We start from the raw sequence: 19,059 nt of genomic DNA, 5'->3' as shown, positions 1-19,059 counted from the left end.
GACAGTGGCCTAATTGAGTGGAAAGCATGCTTTCTCCGTTAGGACTGGTATACTCTGGGGTAGGCTTAAGCAAGAAGGCATCTTCTTCAAATTAAACCCATGTGGGAAGGAATTCTGTTTATTTGAGGCTGTAGATTTGTATCGCTCTTTGGTTTCCTGGGCTTTAGTACATTTCTGACGTGGAAGAATTCCAGTTTTTGGCTTGCCCGACTCAAGCATTGGGGTTCAAGCATAGACAAGGCTGAAGAACACAGCACGATGATCCTGTAAATATTTAGGGCAGAGGTTCCCGGATAACGAGAGGACGCACAGGCTTCCACTGGGCTTCAACAGAAAATCACCAGCAATCTGCCACAACCTGACCCTCACCTTCATCCATCCACCTCCCTGGAGTTCTTGTCTTTGGCACCTGAATGACCTGAAAACAGTTGTGTTGAAGAATGTAGCTCTGCAGAGAAACTCAGTGACCTTATAGAGAATAGACACGCATGTGCCTATGATCATACCTACAGCTAACCAAACATACATCGCTTTCCCTGTCTCCCTCATGGTCAGTGGGAGACTGTCCTCATTTAGGGACACTTTTCCAGCCAGTGGACAGCGATCATGGTTCTTCCTGTGTTTTCTTTCTCTACCGAACGTATTGCTTCACACACAAAACCCTGAACACCAACGTAATGCTGAATTGTTGTGCCATCAAAGAGAGGTCTCCTGACTCTGTACCAGGGCATAGCATTTCACAAACAGGGATGTTTAATTAGCTCTTCCTAAATATTTGTCTTCTGTGGTCATAATGACTATAGCTGTAAATTTATAAAGCGGATATCATGGGTTTTATACGTACTACCACTCCGTTGTATAACAACCTTGCAACGTAAATATTTCTACCCCCAATTTGCAGATAAAGAACCTGAGGTTAAGCGTGTATGTGTTATCTGCTGGCTAACATACCACTCCAAAACTTAGTGGCTGTAAGCGATCAAAACATTAATTTTGTCCCTGAACGTGGCAGTTCGGCCAGGGGGTGGTAGGGATAACTATGCATTTTACTGCACTCGGTGTCATTTGGGACAGCTCGAAGACCGGGGGCTGGAATCATCTGAAGTCTCGCTCATTTGTGCGTCTGATGGGTGGTGCCACCTGTCAGCCGAGGACTTAGCTGGAACACTACACAAAGCCTCTTCCTGTGCTCTGGCCTTCCTCATGACAAGGGTTCCCAGGACAGGCATCCCAAAGGAGAGAGGGAGTGCTGGGAACAATCTGTATCACCTTGTATGACCTGGTCTCGAGAAGTCATACAATTTGACATTGTACAATTCATCTAGGCAGCCATAAAGGCCCAGCCAATTTCAAGAAAAAGGCAAATATAGACTCCACCTCTGGAGAATATTTGGAACTAGAAATACTGCTGTAGCCACTTTGGGAAATAAAACCTGCCACGTACAGCTGCTTGATATCACGGCTGGAATTTGAACTCACGTCTGCCTGGCTCTACACCATGGCCTTTCTACTGTACTACAGAACTCTGTGAAGTCAAGGACGCAAGCTTGCTTCTAGTGTAATGGCATTTAGTTGTTAAATATTATACCTGGGGCTATTAGATCAGACAGAGCCTAACTTAGAGGCAGAGGTTTGGATGTGGGGGGCCCCCCAAAAACTTGGCGCAGGTTTGTGATAGGAGCACCGTTCTGTCTCCTGAAGCCCAATACAGTAACTTGGACGATGTACTAAGACCGCCAAATTTATATTTCTTGAGCACCTTTTGGGTTCCCAGGGCTTCATAAATTTAACTGAATGAATGAATGAAACAAATCGCCAAGTCCCATTCATGCTAATGAAAGATTTATCAACTATCTTACTAGAAAGGGAGATCATTTGGTATTAAAAATATGAATAACAAAGAATACTACCTGACTTTTACTAAATTACAAAAACCCCTCAGGTATCTAAAAACTGGAAAACTTCAATTGTAAGGAGGCAAATTCTAGATAGCATAGGGGGTGGAGCTCACAAAGAAGAATGCAGCCAAGTGGGCCCTATAGCCTTTCAACATTTTCTCTTTTCTTCTTTCTTTCTTTGCATTTCTTTTTGCTTCTTGTGTTTTTTTTTTTTTTTTTTTCTTTTAAGCTCACAGGGTAAATGGCGTGTTTATAGGTCAGAGAGCCAGAGCACTGCTGACTTAGGGAGGATAATCATGTTCTTGGGAGTAGAGGAGTTCTCGAGGGCGTCACCCCTAAGAGCTGTTAGCTGAGAGGGCAAAGGTCAGGAAGAGGAGGTTGTCAGCCAGGGAGCAGGAGGGTCAAATGCAGAACCGACAGCAACAGCACCACATTAAGCCACGTTCGAGGCCTTCTGAGCCTGGGGCCTCGTGCACCTGCACGGGAAGCCTGTCCATGAAGCCAGCCCAGCAGGCCGGGGGGCACCCAGTGACAGGGAGGCCGCACCATCTTGACTTTTAAGAAGCAGGGATAAGCAAAAGTTCTAACTACAAGAGAAAAGTCAAGTAGGAGTAAGTTACAAAGAAAAGACAACAAAAACAAAAACGCATTGCTTAGGCCCCGAAAGTGATTGAGAGAGAATCATTTTAAAAGAGGGTGTGAAGTGGAAGCAGGACAGGCAAGAGGTTTAAAAGAGACCCATTCGTTTATCCAAACAGCATGGACATGAAAGAATAGACATAAAAAGCCACGTACGAGTGGGAAGAAGGGGCCAAGAGGAGGGGCACTGGTGTTGGGTTGGAAAAGGCCGCACTTTCCCAGAGTATGTGGAAGAACCCCAAGGTGTATATAGACTCAGTGCAGATTGACATAAAGCCCAAGGAAAGCTGAAGGACACTCCCAAGAGGCCGCGAGCACAGCAACAGTATGCAACACAAAAAGTTGTAGGCGTCTTTGGGCCTGAAGCCACTAACAGACCAGACCAATTACTCAGGGTCACGGGCACCATCGGCCCCTGCTCTCTTAGTCAGACGCTTAACAGAGCAGCCTTCTGGTATCGCACCCACAAGGGCCTTTGGGAGGGGATATTTACATAGCTATATTGAGTTGTTTTATAAAACCAGCTGGCGAGCTAAGGTGTTGGTGACAGACATTGGATTGCTGTCTCAGGTAATAATTTTGCAGTTGCCTGGTGTGGTGGTTAATTTTGTGTGTCAATATTTCGTCCAACATTATTCTAGATATTTCTGTGCTGCGGGGGTATTTGGGATGAGACTAACATTTAAATTAGTGGACTTGGAGTAAAACAGATTACTTTCTACAGTGTGTGGGACTCATCCAATTAGTTAAAGGCCATAATAGAAAGACTGACCCCCTCTGAGGAAGAGGAAATTCTACCAGCAGACTGTCTTTGGACTGAACCGGCAACTCTTCCCTGAGTCTCCAATCTGATGACCTACTCCATGAGGTTATGGACTCACTGAGCCTCCACAATCATGTGAGCCAGTCCCTTAAAATAAATATCTCTGTCTCTATCTCTGTCTCTGTCTCTATCTATCTTGATATCTCTATATATCTATCTATCTACACCCATACACACACGCATACACACACATACATCCTGTAGGCTCTATCTAGGCAATCCTGACTCATACACTTGGAATTCTTCAGGTTACCTGCATAGTGCTGGTTCAGCCTTTCTAATCTACTTTACATAAATGCTGACAGTGTCTGAAGCCTCAAATGTGTACTTGCTACCTCTGTGTTTACCGAATGAAAAATGCCCGAGTGACCCCAGGGAGTGAGGCCCTAAGTGTCTGCTGAGAAAAGGGATGTTGTTTCTTCAAGGGCAGAACTCCCTGTGTTCAAGTGGACCACAAACCACCAAGTCCCATCCCTGCTAGCAGCGGGCTTACTAATTATTACACACCATTTGGTATTTAAAAAATAGTCCTAATAAGGAATACTACCTGACCTACACTAATAAGGAAAAAGTGGGCAGCTCCAAATATTGTCATTATAAAGAAAAATTCTTTCTCTTTCATGTAATGTGAATCCATTTAGTGCTCTATAGATGAGTCATTCTGTATTCAAAGAAAGTTCTCTTCCTGTGGCCTTTGTCACCTTGACACTCTTTCCCATAAGATAACAATCAGCCTAGCATAGCAGAAAGCTATAAATCAGAAATCAGGAATTATCCCTGATCCTGTCATGGGACCAGACTGTGCAACCATAGGCAAGTTGTTTAACCTTTCTGGACCTGTTTCCTGACCAGGAAGAAAGAGCTAGACCATATCGTCCCTGAGATCAGTTCTGGCTCTATTATTGTAGAATTTTTTATCTCTAAACTTGAGAAAATTGCCTGATTATTTGAGTCTCTGAGGACAGTTTTTATGGGCTAAAGCAACAAAAAATTGAAATGTGCCATCGGTTAACTTTCTGCAGAAAATGGAGGTTTCTGTCTTCTACTATTTCTATACTACTTTTTATTTTTAATGAAAGTATTTTTTTAATGTGTATTTATTTATTTTGAGAGAGAGAGAGAGCAGGGGAGGGGCAGAGAGAGAGAGGGAGAGAGAGAATCCCCAGTGGGCATCATGCTGTCAGCGTGGAACCCAACGTGGGGCTCAGTCTCAGGAACTGTGAGATCGTGACCCGAGCTGAAATCAAGAGTCGGGCACTTCCTCGACTGAGTCACCCAGGCCCCCCAACCTTGTTGGGTTTTAAATGAATCAAAGAGCCTAAAAATCTTGCATTTTGAAGTATCAGACATTTAAACATCTGTAGGAGGCTGGGCCCAGTCAGGAGAGAGAAACCACAGAGTAGTTGAAACAGGGGAAGGTTCACAAAAAGTATTAACCGTGTTAAGAGAGTTAAGCATAACAGACATGAGAATTCTGGAGCTGAAGGAGAATAGCCAAGGAAAGGGTTCAAATCTCAGTGGAGAAGTTACAGTCAGCCCAGCAAAATGCATAGAAGCTCACTGGTTTGGCCAGGCCAGAACCGGTCTGGAGTTGCTTGGGCAAGCAACCGGCCACTGTCCAGAGCTCGAGTGGCAGCATGTGGTCAGCAGTGGTGTCACAGGCGTCCACGGGAACCAGGCATTAGCGGGGGTAAGAAGCCTTCTGGCTATTGTAAGCCTCACATCTCTGTGAGAGGCTCAGTGAGTCCATTTCCTACGGGCGCATTCGGAGCTGAGAGACAATAAACTGATCAATGATACAGGGTCTGTCAAGCTTAAATGTCACTTATCCATTTCCTGCCATTCCTTCTTGGAACCTCTCTGGAAAATCATTCCCTCTTTTGGACCTTGGTGCCCTCACATGACTTTTGGACAATTACCAGCTGCTTCTTTGTCTGGAGACAAAGCTCTATGTACCTGGTCTGTCCGTGGGGGGGTCTTAAATGAGCAATTCTCAAACGTTGTTGGTGGCCTCTTGGGGTCGTTGAGGCTCTTTCGGGGATTCTGGGAGGTCACAACTATTTTCAAAGTAACAGAATTTCTCCCTGAGGTTGAAATTTCATGAGTAAAAGCTACTAGTGCTTGAGCAAAAATCAAGGCAGTGGTACAAACAGTGTTAGGAGTCACGTGGGTGCAGAAAAAAAAAGAGTCTCATTTATGGATGTCCTTGATGAAGCAGTAAAAAGTATATAACGTAATAAAGTCTCAACCCTTGGGTACATGTCTTTTAAACGTTCTGGCTGATGAAATGGGAAATGCACATAAAGCTGTTGGGCTGCGTGCCGAAGCACAACGGTCCTCCAAGGAATAGCACTTTTGTGATTGAGTTGTGAACCGAACCAGCCGCTTCTCTCACGGAACAGAGATTTTACTCGAAAGAGCCAGTGGCAGACAAACTGTGGCTCCTCAGGCTTGGTGTTTCCCAGACGTTCTCTGGAAAATCAATGAAATGAGCCTGTCATTTCGAGGATAACAACTGACAGTATTTCTTGCCAGTGATAAAACACAAGCTTTCGAGAGAACACTAGACTACTGGAAAACAGATAACCTGCTACCACGCACTTGACCACTTCTCTTAAACTTCTCCGATGAGCTCAGTGGTGATATTACTGAATGAAATATTTTGACATTGTGTGATGAAACGTATCAGCATTTGGAAGATCTGCATAACTCGGTGAAATGCTATTTTCCAAATGACGAATTTGTGATGTTAAAAAATCATTCATGGGTGAAAGATCCATTCATAGTGCGAGACAGATGAATGGGGTTTAGTGGAACAGAAGAACTTCATTGATAGGGTTTCAAATTCCACCTATCAACTCGGTTTTAAGAAACTATCACTCGAGTTTCGGTATGGCATTAAAGAAAAATGCCCACAATTATCTGAAAAAGCTATTAGATTACTCCTCCTGTCTCCAACTACATATCTGAGTGAGACCAGATTTTCATTTTATACTTCAACCAAAAACAAAAGATTGCAGAAGCTAGCTTCTATTAAGTCAGACATGAAAGATTTTGCAAAAATATAAAACAATGCTGCTTTTCTCACTCAATTTCTTTTCTTAAAAAATACTTCCTTTATATTAAAATATGTCATTTATTTTAACATACAGTATGTTTCTTATTATTACTGTTATGTTTAATCAATAAGTATTTAAAATATTTTTTAGCTTTCATTTATAATACAGTAAATACAAAAGCTCTTTGGGATTCTCAACAATCTTTAAAAGCATCTAAGAGTTCTGAGATCATTGGGGCACCTGGGTGGCTCAGTTGGTTAAGGATTTGACTTCGGCTCAGGTCATGGTCTAAAGACTCGTGAGTTCAAGCCCTGCGTGGGGCTCTGTGCTGACAGCTCGGAACCTGGAGCTTGCTTCGGATTCTGTGTCTCCCTCTCTCTCTGCCCCTCCCCCACTCACCCTCTGTCTCTCTCAAAAATATAGAAGTATTTAAAAAATTATTTTAAAAAGAGTTCTGAGACCACAATGTTTGAGAATTGCTATCTTCAATAAATCTCCACTAGTCACTTGAATTTTTTTTTTTAATTTTTTTTTCAACGTTTTTTATTTATTTTTGGGACAGAGAGAGACAGAGCATGAACGGGGGAGGGGCAGAGAGAGAGGGAGACACAGAATCCGAAACAGGCTCCAGGCTCCGAGCCATCAGCCCAGAGCCTGACGCGGGGCTCGAACTCACGGACCGAGAGATCGTGACCTGGCTGAAGTCGGACGCTTAACCAACCGACCACCCAGGCGCCCCTTGAATTTTTAAAACTATAGGAATTTGTGAGTGCGACGGTGAAGGCGGAGAGGAAGGTGGCTGCATTACTCAAGGTCACACAGCAAATTAGAGGCAGAGATGGGTTTAGAACAATTATCTCCTGCTATAGTGTGTTATACAGCCCAAACTTCTTTCTCAGGACACTCTTCAGAGTTCCAACATGAGAATTTTGAGCTACTCAAGCCATAAAAAGGGAGTAGTACCACCCTCCCCTCAACATGCAGCCACTTCTTGTTGCTGAGGACAAAGTAAATAAAACATGGCCCATGTTTTGGGAGGACCCAAGCTCACCATTTACAGGGAGAGACTATATGAAAGGCAATATCTCATAGTATATAATATGACTTACCTGGCACATAACATAATGTATATTCATACAACCTACATAATTACATTGTATGGTTATTATCTTATGCGATATTATGTATTATGTAAGTTCTATTATATATAGCATATAATATAGTAGAGTGTAACTTATAGTAAATACATTCACTATAGGAAATAGGAAGTACTTTGGGGTCATAGTTGGCTGGTGATTTTGTGCATGTGGACTAGGCTCATGGCAAAGCAGAATTGTGAGGGGTGCCTGGGTGGCTCAGTCGGTTAGGTGTCCGACTTAGGCTCAGGTCATGATCTCACAGTTTGTGAATTTGAGCCCCGTGTTAGCCTCTGTGCTGACAGCTCAGAACCTGGAGCCTGCTCTGGATTCTGTGTCTCCCTCTCTCTCTGTCTCTCTCAAAAATCAATAAGACATTTAAAAAAAATTCAAAGCAGAATTGTGAACTTGGGAAGGTTGCCGTCAGTGGTACCCTGTTCTCCTGACACTTTCTGGCTTGCACTGGTTTCCTAGGCTTTCATAACAAATTACCGTAAACTGGGTGGCTTTTCACACACAGAAATTCTTCTGGAGGCTAGAGGTTTGAAATCGAGGTGTCAGCAAGGTCACATGCTCTCCAGAGGCTCTAGGGAAGGATTCTCTTCCTCATCTCTTCTAGCTTCTGGTGTTTCTGGCAATCCTTGGTTGCCAGATGTAGATGAGGGACTCCAATTTCTACCTCTGTCTTCACATGAAGTCTTCCCTTGCATATCTTGTGGCCAAACTGTTCTCTTGTTATAAGGACATAAGTCATATTTAGAGTCCGCCCTAATCCAATATGACCTCATCTTAGCTTAATTTCCTCTTGTAGAGACCCTATCTCCAAATAAGGTCACACAGGTTTTAGAAGGACACAGGTTCAGTGTGTGTGTGGGGGGGGGGGGAGGCATTATTTAACTTACTACACTGCTTTTGTGCCTGCTCTCTGCCCTCATTGTTCAGAGCCTCTTTGGGCCATCCATCACATTTTCCCTCACACTTTTCAGGGCCTGGAGTCCCATTGAGTTTCACCTGGCTGTTCCCTGTTTGTGTTTTGAGTGGTTGCCACAAGTTCCCTTCATTTAACCCATGAGTTTAACCACGGTTTATCTGGGCCGCATAACTGGTGAGCTGCCAAGGAGGAAAGGGAGAAGCTGAACAACTCAGTAGGAAAACAGAAACAACAACAATAACAACAACAAAGACAAATACCCGGATTGAAACACGGGCTAAGAACTTGCATAGACATTTCTCCAAAGGAGATCCAGATAGCCAACCGGTATATGAAAAAAATCTCAGTGTCACTCATCATCAGGGAAATGCAAATCAAACTCACAGCGAGATATCCCCTCACACCGGTCAGAATGGCTATCATCAGAAAAACCCCACTGACCCAACCAGCATTGCAGAAGATGCGGAGAAAGCGGGACAGAAGCGTGCTGTTGGTGGGAGTGCATTTGGAGTAGCCACAGTGGAAACCAGTATGGGGTTCCTCCAAAAACTAAAAATAGAACTGCCTGTGATCCAGCAGGCTCCCTTCTGGATATTTATCCAGAAGAACTGAAACCGGGATCTTGAAGTAGAGCACCTTTGTCTTCAGGGCCGCACTGTTCACAACACGCAAGAGGTGGAAAGAGTCTAAATGCCCACGGACGGATGAATGCCTAAAGAAACTGTGAAGTCTATTTTAAGAGGCCTTGAAATAGAAGGAAGTTCAGAAAACTCGACACCAGGGAGGAATCTCAAGGCCATAAGGCTAAGTGAGCTAAGTCAATCACAGAAAGACACCTACTGCATGATTTCGTTCCTGTGAGGTCACGAAAATGGTAAACATCATCGAATCAAAGCGAGGAGCTGCGGTTGTCAGGGCCCGGGGTGGGGGAGTGGGAGACGAGGAGGTGCTATTCAACGGGAATAAAGTTTCAGGTGAGCAAGATCAATGAGCTCTGGAACTCTGCTGTGCAACGCCGTGCCTGTAGTCAACAGTAATGTATTGTCCACTGGATGTCTTAGGGGCTAGATCTCGTGTTCCGTGTTCTTCCCACAAGAAAGGAGAAGAAAAGAGAGGAAAAAAAAGAAAACGAAAGAGGAAGCTGAGAATCCTCCCATGTTGTGTTTATTGCTCCTTTGGCAGTTTTCATTTACCGGGCCTAGTATCCTAGTTTAGGACAATAGTGAAAATGGGGGGATCTGCGAAGGCCAGGACCCTGTGCACCCGCCAGCACGGCTGCGTGCACGCGGACTGAAGGGCGGGGTGCGTGCGTACAGCCTGAGCACTGTCACCTGCAGCTCTGTGACCTGGGGCCACCCTGTTAACCTTGTTTGGGTCTTCAGACTGGACCACAGGCATGGCGGCAGGAGCCCTGCATCTGGAGCCAGATGGCCTGGGTTCAATCCAGGGACCCTTAGGCCAGTTATTTCCTCTCTCTGTGCCTCAGTTTCCACATCTTGCAAAAAGGTGATAATATCCCACTACATAGGCTTCTCATGAGCAATAAGTGAATTAATATTATATGTGAAGCATTTCGAACAGTGCCCGACAACACAGACGTCAGTTGTTACCATTACATGAGTTTTCTGTCCAGCCAATAAGAGTTCCAATATTTTACTGGTTCCTCCTTCGATTCCCTGTCATTGCCCCTCCCCACTCCCACCAGAGATAAAACAGGTGACAGTATATGGATATGACTTTTGGTTTTGTTTTTTAATTCTTGTCGCTTATAGTGTAACGGGCCCTAGGGAACAGTTCCTTTGTCAGGATGTCTTAAAGGACCAGGAACCAGGTACCTGTTGAGTGAGTGCTTCCTGGGAAGGTCTTAGGGGGCTGACATCATGAACGCAAGTTAGCAAACCAAGCTGTTATTAAATTCACCGTTGCCTGTCGGAGTGTGGCTTTATCGGTAACTTTAGCTCTCTGGGTAGGTGTGGCGCCCACGCTGTGCCCTCCCACCTTTCAGATTTTGAATAACGGAGCCCATGGTGTCTCAGCTGCTCGGGAGTGGGTCCGTTTCCAGCACCAAGGAAAAGTGAGAACTGAATAGGGATGGGGCTTTTGGTGTCGTTAAGAGAGAGGTAAAATAACTGTAATTTCATAGCAATTACCTACAACCAACACCGTCAAAGGCGCCAGTTTTCCACGATAAACCTGAGCCTCTGCTGGGAGCAGTTTGCGAGGCAGAAATAAGCACACAATTAGGCTCTCATGTATGAAAGACGGCGTCACCCCCTCCCCACCCAAATGCCACAGCTGAACAGACCTCAAAGGGGAAAATTCGCGTTGCATTTTGGGAGTGCATTTTTTTTCTCCCTCCCTTAGAAAAAAGTCTTAATAAGCCCCCATCCCGGGACCTTTGGATTGTTTGCAGCTTTGCCGGGAAGCCCGGGGGCCTTCACTCCCCTGGCCCTCCCTGTCCTTGGAGGAAGGCACTCCAGCCACCTCTTGGGGCCCTCGTTTCCAAGGCAGCTGCTAACAAACTAGAGTGAGTGGGTGATTCCCCCTCTAGGCACCATGTCAGGGGCCCATAAACCACTCGGTGGAAATGAATCACACAGGGATCGGCTCCCGACCTTTTTTGTTTGTTCATGGATGTGCTGAAAATGAATTCCTTATAAAATTCACGTCTCTGTAGCCCGCTTAGAAATAAAGCGAAACTTGCCTTTCAGTTGATTAAAAAACAAAAACAAAAAAGCCACTTTATTTTGAGGAAGGTGCTGAGAAAGGGACATCTAGTGAGCAGAATTATGCAAACACTCAGTAATGCTGTTATTATCATTATACAGTAAAACCTTGGTTTGCGAGCCTAATTCGTTCCAGAAACACCCTTGTATATCAAAGCAAACTTCCCCATAAGAAATAATGGAAACTCAGATGATTGGTTCCACAACCCAAAAATATTCGTATAAAAACGATTACAATACTGTAATATAATACAAAATAATAAAGAAAATACCAAATATAAAGAAAAATAAACAAATTGACCTGCGCTTTCCTTTGAAAACCTTCCTGGCGGGTGTGAGGGAGATAAGAGAGAGGAGGGTTACTGTGTAGGACGTCTTTCACTATCACTAATGGAATCACTGCTCAATGGAATCTTTTTCTGCATGGGGGCCATTGTATACGCTCACTTGGATATAGACTACAATACAGTATTAATAAACACTTGTCATATACTGTATTTAATGTAACTGGCAATCAGGCAGCAGAGGAAAGGGGCTATTTCTGCAGGCAGCCTGACCTACAATGAAGCAAACCATTCCTGAGCTTCCTCTTGTGTAGAAAGGCAAAGAACCGTGCATAGGTGCTTTAAAGTGACAAAACATACACTAGTGCCCGTTGGGGGCACCTTCCAACGTTCTGAAACATCACTGATTTTCTGCCACACGCTGGCCTGAGACTGAGCATCCGAGCCTGGGAGCCGATCACCCACAATCCTGCAACGAGAGAAAGAGACAGAGAGAACCACGGACTCAGTTGTGATCATGTGACGTTCAGCATCACGTACTACTCGTATGGCAAGACATCACTCATTTATCAAGTTAAAATGTATTAGAAATGTTTGCTCGTCTTGCAGAACATACTCACAGGTTACTTGCCATCCAAGGTTTTACTGTATATGTGTTCCTGCCTTATCCACCAGCCAACTCCACAGAAGGCCATAAGCTCCTTGACCACATGCATTTTTTAATCTCCTGTGTAATTTTCTCCAGTGCCTTGCACATAATTGAGAGCCAATATACAGTTATTGAGTAAAAGAATAGTTTAACAAGCAAATGGCTTCTTGACACTGAGGTAAAGAACCAGTACTAAGGGCGTTATTGATTAAAATCTTGAGTCTGCTGTCTGGATATAAAGAGATGGGTTAAAGTCTGAGGTATTTGTACTCATGACATACCATGGAGCAACGACCAAAGGATAGAACAGAGTAAACCAGGGAGGAACATAGTTGGGTTCGGTATAGCCAAGGAAAAGTATTTCTAATTGTTAGAAGTACCCTCAGAATGGACTCCTTTGAGAGATATAAATTGTTGGTGAGTGGAGATATTCAAACATAAACTAGATGATGACTTGGGGGGACAGAAGTTGGTGGTCTAACATCATTTATATTAGACTATGTGATGTTGAAGGTCTCCCTTTACCCTGAGATGGTTCTATGGTTTCAGAAATTTATGAGTACATACTTGCCATACTGGGAGCTCAAATTCAGTTCAGTCTGTATTGATTGAGTCCTTACCGCGTGCCAGGCATTGCCCTGCAAAGATATTAGGAAGACAACAGTAAGATAAGGCAACTGCCCTTTGATGTTAGACTGGTCATGGCTTTAGTAAATTCTCTGTATATTCCTTCTTGCTAACATGTACATGCTGATTCAAGACTCTGGTTCTCTTCTTTCTAGGCCGGAATCGATGGGGAAAGCATTGGCAACTGTCCCTTCTCTCAGCGTCTGTTTATGATCCTGTGGCTGAAAGGCGTTGTGTTCAACGTCACCACCGTAGATCTGAAAAGGTAAAAAATGCTGTATTAATGAGGGGTACCTTTGGCTGCAGGACCAGAGATCTTTCTCTGGGGGAGTGGGGGGAAGCTTGCCCATGGCTCCCAGCAGCCTCCTGCTCACACCTCATTGGCCAGACCGTGTCTCAGGACCCTCCCCCACTTACAGGAGAGACACCGGGGACTGAACATTTCTCTGCCCAAATTAACAAGATTTGAGTAGCAAGAAGGAAGGAATGGATATTGGATGTGCAGCTGTGAGCGGACAGCATATCTAAAAATCCAGGAGTCAACCATTCCAGCAGTGTTAGTGCCCCATCCTGGGGGACCCTAGCGGGACTTCAGGTGTAAGAGGCTGAATTTCCAGGGGGTGTTGGGATCTGACCATTTCCTCTGCTTTGTCCCCAGTTTTAGAATTCCTTAGTGTGAGCCTTCTGGACCATAGGGTGGGACGGAGAGTCACTCGTGCAGTTTTAATGGTTGTTAAAAATACCAGGCATCATTCACTATCTGGAGCCACACGCATTTCAGTCTTACATCCTGTTTCCTGTCTTCCGCCTGTCCTATCAGTGAGCTCAAGGCTCACTCTCTGAGCGTTTATCATCCACCTCTGCCTTCTTCCCTGGCCAGTTTAGCATATTCTCCATGTTGCCTTTGTGTAAATTATTCTATACCCAGAACCCTGCCATCTAGAAATATCTAGAGATATTTCCATTTGCACTTTCTATTATCACTTTAAAACTGAGGGGCGCCTGGGCGGCTTAGTCGCTTGAGCATCCAACTTCGGCTCAGGTTTGTGAGATCGAGCCCCATGTCAGGCTGTGTGCTGACAGCATGGAGCCTGCTTCATATTTTCCCTCTCTCTCTCTCTCTCTCTGTCTCAGGCCCTCCCCTGCTCAAGCACTCTCTCTCTCAAAAATAAACGAACATTAAAAGATAAATAAATAAATAAAATCTATGTGTCAAAAATTGTTATCTGTCGTTCCTCCTTTGAGTTGGGCTCCCCTCCTGAATTCCTGGGTTCTTCCGTTGTCTAAGCACTGGAGAGTTTCCAGCTCCCTTCTTTTGCCACCTCCATTGTCAATCAGTTGCCAAAGGCAGGGCATTGTCCCTCTGTGCTGTTGTTCACCTTAGGGCCTTCTCATCTGCTCCCAAAGCCCAAAGCAGTGGTTCAGGTCCCACCACTGCCAGCCCGACTGTTTCTTTGTTCATCCAACCGGACTTCTCCCTTCTGGGTTCTCTTTTTTTCTGATCCATCCTTTATATTATCCAAATCTTATTCTTCCCCAAATAGTTCTTTAATCATGGGGCTCCCCCACTCAGAAAACCTTCTGATCCTTCCCATCATCTGCGGAATAAATGTAGCTGCAGCTCTCTGTCTAATCTTCGGCCCTTCCCAACGTTGTTTCCCGATGCTTCTCTCGGTGGCCTCTCCATCTCTGTCAGGTTGGACTGCCTTTTGCCCTGTCCCCTCTGGCCTCCAGCCCCTGGCTAGGATGTTTCCTCGGCCTTCTGGAGGTTCTCCCGCCTTCCTGAATGGACAGACTTGTGTTCAGCCCCCCTCCCCCGGATTATCATCTGCGAAAGTGCCCTTGCAGGTTTGGCTGGGGATCAGAATGGGAAAGGAAGCCACCTCAAGCATTCCTCAGATGCTTCTATTGCTGTCTCATATCTGTTATCTGACCCTGCCAACACCCACTGAGGTAGGCCAGGCAATATCAGAACTCCAGTCCAAAAGATACGGAAACTTTCTTACTGCAAAAAAAAAAAAAAAAAAAAAGGAAAGAAACAAGAGACAAAGAAAGCAAACATATATATAGCAAAGAGTTAAGGACCTTTTAAACGTATGATACGGTGAATATTACTTTCTTGTCCTGGCACCACCAGTTATCGGCTGAGTGACCTTGAACAAGGCCCTTCATTTCTCTGAGCTTCCGTTTCCTCATCTGTACAATAGGGATAAGAGCACTGCCTTGTATAGGGTAACTGTGAGGATGTAGTGAGGCAAGCCATGGAAAGCATTTACATCCACTATTGTGCCTGGCTCGTATCAGGAGCGACACCCACAGACTGTTCTTAGCATCATTCCTTCTCTTGTGGGACTGATGATGCAGTCAGAAAAAGAGGGCTGATCTATATTAAATAGGCCATAAATTAGACTTGGTGACATGGAATTAAATGCTAATGTCGAGTGTCATCCATAAATACTGAAGAGGGTCAACAAAGACAGAGGACCGTAACTGACCAGCAGGTCACTGGCCAAGTCCACCTGAACACTGACAGCTATAGGCAGCACTCCTCAGCGATGCCAGACTCCAGGGGCCATCGTTCTCTCGAGTCACAGGAAAAAAAATAATTTCTGTGTCTTTTAAAAATTTTTTTTAATGTTTATTTACTTTTGAGAGAGAGAGAGAGACAGAGACAGAGACAGAGCATGAGCAGGGGAGGGGCAGAGAGAGAGGGAGACACAGAATCCGAAGCAGGCTCCAGGCTCCAAGCTGTCAGCACAGAGTCTGACGCGGGGCTCGAACTCACAAACCTCAAGATCATGACCCGAGCCAAGGTTGGACGCTCAACCCCCTGAGCCACCCAGGCTCCCCAGTTTCTGTATCCTTAAGCCACGAGGGGTAGTGGCTGACAAATACAATGGGTATAGATTTCCCCTCCCAACTGAGGAACCCAAGCATTTTCTGCCTGTGTCAGCTCTGGAGAACAGGAGGAGCAGGTAAAGAATGTCCTCTCATTGTCCAGATGAGGGACACGCACCCAGTAAACAAAGGAACCAAGTAGATGGGATTTTAAAAATACTTCTGGTCGCAGCCGCCTTAAGGAGTTCCAACTGTCACACAATGCAGCTGGAGAGGATGTGTGTTTGGGCAATGATATGGGAGTAGCACCCTAATTGAAATTCTTCCCGTCCCCTCCCAAACTGATTACGCCCGCCAGGAATTTGTTTCATTACAGACTCCTCTTCGCCCTTGTGTACTTTTCTTCTGTTCTTCCCTCTCGTGTTTTCCACTCCCGACTCCCACAAGTGTTGTGTGCTCTGCGGGAGCATTTGGGGTGACTCGGATGTTCAGCCCTGCGCAGGGAAGTGTCTTTTGTTGTCCCTCCCCTCCCTTACTGTTTCCTTGTCTCATGCCCACCCCACCCACCACCCCTGCATCGACCGGTCCTCCTCCCTCACTTGCATTTCCGCCAGCTGGTGGAAGCATGGAAACACGCCCTTGGCACCATCAGGGCCCCCGGGCCAGCCCAAGGCCACTTTCTCTCCTGTGGCCCATACCCTTAACGGTGCAGAAGATCTTTCTTAGCATAAAAGTGTGATTGGATCCATTAATTTTTAAAATGCTAAAGCTTGGGATTCTGTACAGTGCATTTTTGTTAAGCTGAGTGGTGAAGGAACGTTTGAAAGTAAAGCCCAGCCTCTGCCCTGGGTGTTAACATCTTGGCGCTCATTTAGACAGCCACCTGCCATTCCTTTCTGATTTTTCGGTAGGACTCAGTTTCTTCATCTTGACTTACTCTCGTGACTTCCACCGGACAGACTCGCGGTCACACCACATCCCTTCAGAGCTGTCTCCACCCTCCCTTGCCCTACACCCCCCACCACACGTCTGTTCTGCCCACAGAAAGGCTGGACGGCCCAGGGAGTGTAATTGACAAGTCGCAGGTTGCCCCGAAGGTGAGGCGCCCTGATGTAAGCCACCTCCTGAATCTCGATCTCTCTGCAGAAAGCCAGCCGACCTGCACAACCTGGCCCCTGGCACGCATCCGCCCTTCCTGACTTTCAACGGGGACGTGAAGACGGACGTCAATAAGATTGAGGAATTCCTGGAGGAGACCTTGACTCCTGAAAAGTAATGAGCTGCTTATTTATGAAGCTGATGACGGGCCGGGGTGGGTCTGTGTTGGAACCAGAAAAAGCATGGCGTTAGCTTTGAGGAGGCAGATGTTCAGCGGAGCCGCATCAATCCAGAGCCTAGGACCCTCTTTTCAACCCCAGAGGGCTACCAATCTCAAAACCGCTCCACAAAGTCCAACTCCCAAGGGTGGATACCCCTGTGAACAGGATATGCCTCCTAAGGAGAGCGCCGGGAAGGGTGTCCCCCCTGTCGCCCTAAGTGAGTCCTCTCCAGTTGAAGGGTGTCCCTCTCCATCCCCCTAAATGAGTCCTCTCCAGTTCACTTTGCCTGAAAGACCCCTAACTGAGGGCAAAGGCTCCCTCATTTTAGAACGAGAGCTGGGAGGCTGACAAAATGTGAATAAGCCAGGAGAGCGGTAACCCCGTGACTTAAAACCACACCCAAGTATGCATAGGAGTCACAAACCTGACAAGGTCTGGTTGGAGCCCATATTCAAGGATTAAAAAAGACTGACTCCTCTTCTTTAATCTTTTTTTTTTTTTTTTTTTTTTTTTTTTTGAGAGGGAGAGAGAGAGAGTGAGGAAGGGGGGCAGAGAGAGAGAGAATCCCAAGTAAGCTGTATAGCTCTATGCTGTCAGCACATAGCCCGACGTGGCCTCGAACTCACAGACCATGAGATCACGACCTGAGCTGCAAGTCAAGAGTCAGATGCTTAACCCGCTAAGCCACCAGTGCCCCTAGACTGACCCCTGGTCTGAAGTGAGCCCCAGGGGACATGGTAAGGAGGAGATCAGAGGGCTGACTGTAGGTTTGGGTAGACAAGCTGTAAAAGAGGAATAAAGGGAGGAAGGTGAATTCTGAAAATTGATGGAAACTAGACTTGTTGGCTATACTTCATTGTAATCGGGGATTCAAACAATCACACAGTTTTGTTTTAACTAGAAGAAGATTTCTGTAGGCAAGGCACAGACTCCATCCTGTAGGACAGCCACTGAGAAGTTTGAAGCGAAAGTGGTTAGAGCCCATTTTCAGGCTTACGTCGGGGCTGGGGAGACAGGAGGGCAGAGGATGGAAAAGCTGGAGGTGGAGAAGTCAATTAGGAGGAGCTACTTGGTATCAGCCCATGGAAGACAGACCAGGTGGCTGAGCTAAGGCAGAGGCAGTGAACTGGGGACAGAGAGGGACGAAGGACCTCAGTATTTACTTAGCACATAAAATAACTGGGATTTGACCACTGGAAATCACCATCTTGCATTTATTTTAAAGTTGTATTTATTTATCAATACTTGTATAGCCCTAACTGTGTGTCCTGTGAGATGGATGCTACCAGATGGATGCCTCATTTTTTTAAGTGTATTTAGAGAAAGAGAGACAGAGACAGAGAGAGAGCTTTTGCACAAGCGAACGAGTGGGGGAGGGGCAGAGAGAGAGGGAGAGAGACAATCCCAAGCAGGCTCGTCTCATGACCCTGAGATCATGACCTGAGCTGGAATCAAGAGTTGGACCCTTAACTGACTTGAACCACCCAGGCGCCCCACCAGTCGCCTCATTTTACATTTGGGGAAACTGAGGCATAGAGAGGTTGAGTAACTTGCCTCAGGTCACGCATCTAACAAGTCACTGTTAAATTAAAACTCCCAGTCATGCTCTGAATAAGCCTTAACATTTCTACATTCCTCCTGAAGGGTGTTCTTTGTCATTCACGTTGGGACAGTTGATTTTCACACTGAGAGCGGAAAGCTGCCTCAAGCCCATTGGAAGCAGCTGAGTGTAGACTTTGAATGAGCTCATTAATTAAATCAGCCATACCCCCTTTCTCAGGACACCAGCCAGCCACTTTGCTGAAAGGGGCCCGAGAGGGCTCAGGGGCCACCCCCCTCCCTCGGGCCTCCCATCTCCTCGCTGGTGCTGGTTTGAAATCCCACATGAGACAATACATGCTGTTTGCAATAACTAGACAGGGTTTAGACTTTGCATGGGAGACCCAGGAGAGGATGTCCAGGGCGAAGCTATTTTCTTTGGGAAGTGAGACCCACACTCAGGAGTGACCACTTGCGTCAAGGCCAGTGGGGAACGCGAAATGGAAGCGGTGGGGAGCAGCGGGTCCTACCGGGTCCTCGGCCAGGCCCGTGGGTGGACGTATGCAGCCCTGGGCTGGGCCTGCGGGGGGG

The 19,059-nt window shown here is 45.9% G+C and overlaps 1 protein-coding gene across 1 annotated transcript in view; it reads left to right on the top strand.

The window, feature by feature from the left end:
- Positions 1-17,682, top strand: part of CLIC5 (chloride intracellular channel 5) — a 119,969-nt gene extending 102,287 nt beyond the window's left edge. The window contains exons 2-3 of the mRNA XM_049652818.1: positions 12,928-13,037; positions 16,757-17,682. Coding sequence (XP_049508775.1) covers positions 12,928-13,037; positions 16,757-16,886 — 240 coding nt within the window. The 3' untranslated portion in view covers positions 16,887-17,682. The remainder of the gene's footprint in view (positions 1-12,927; positions 13,038-16,756) is intronic.
- The last annotated feature ends 1,377 nt before the right edge of the window (positions 17,683-19,059 follow it).

This window comes from Panthera uncia (assembly GCF_023721935.1).
Source record: "Panthera uncia isolate 11264 chromosome B2 unlocalized genomic scaffold, Puncia_PCG_1.0 HiC_scaffold_24, whole genome shotgun sequence".
Lineage (NCBI taxonomy): Eukaryota > Metazoa > Chordata > Mammalia > Carnivora > Felidae > Panthera > Panthera uncia.
Note: the sequence above shows the minus strand (reverse complement) of the source record. Positions and strands in the feature narration are given on the sequence as shown.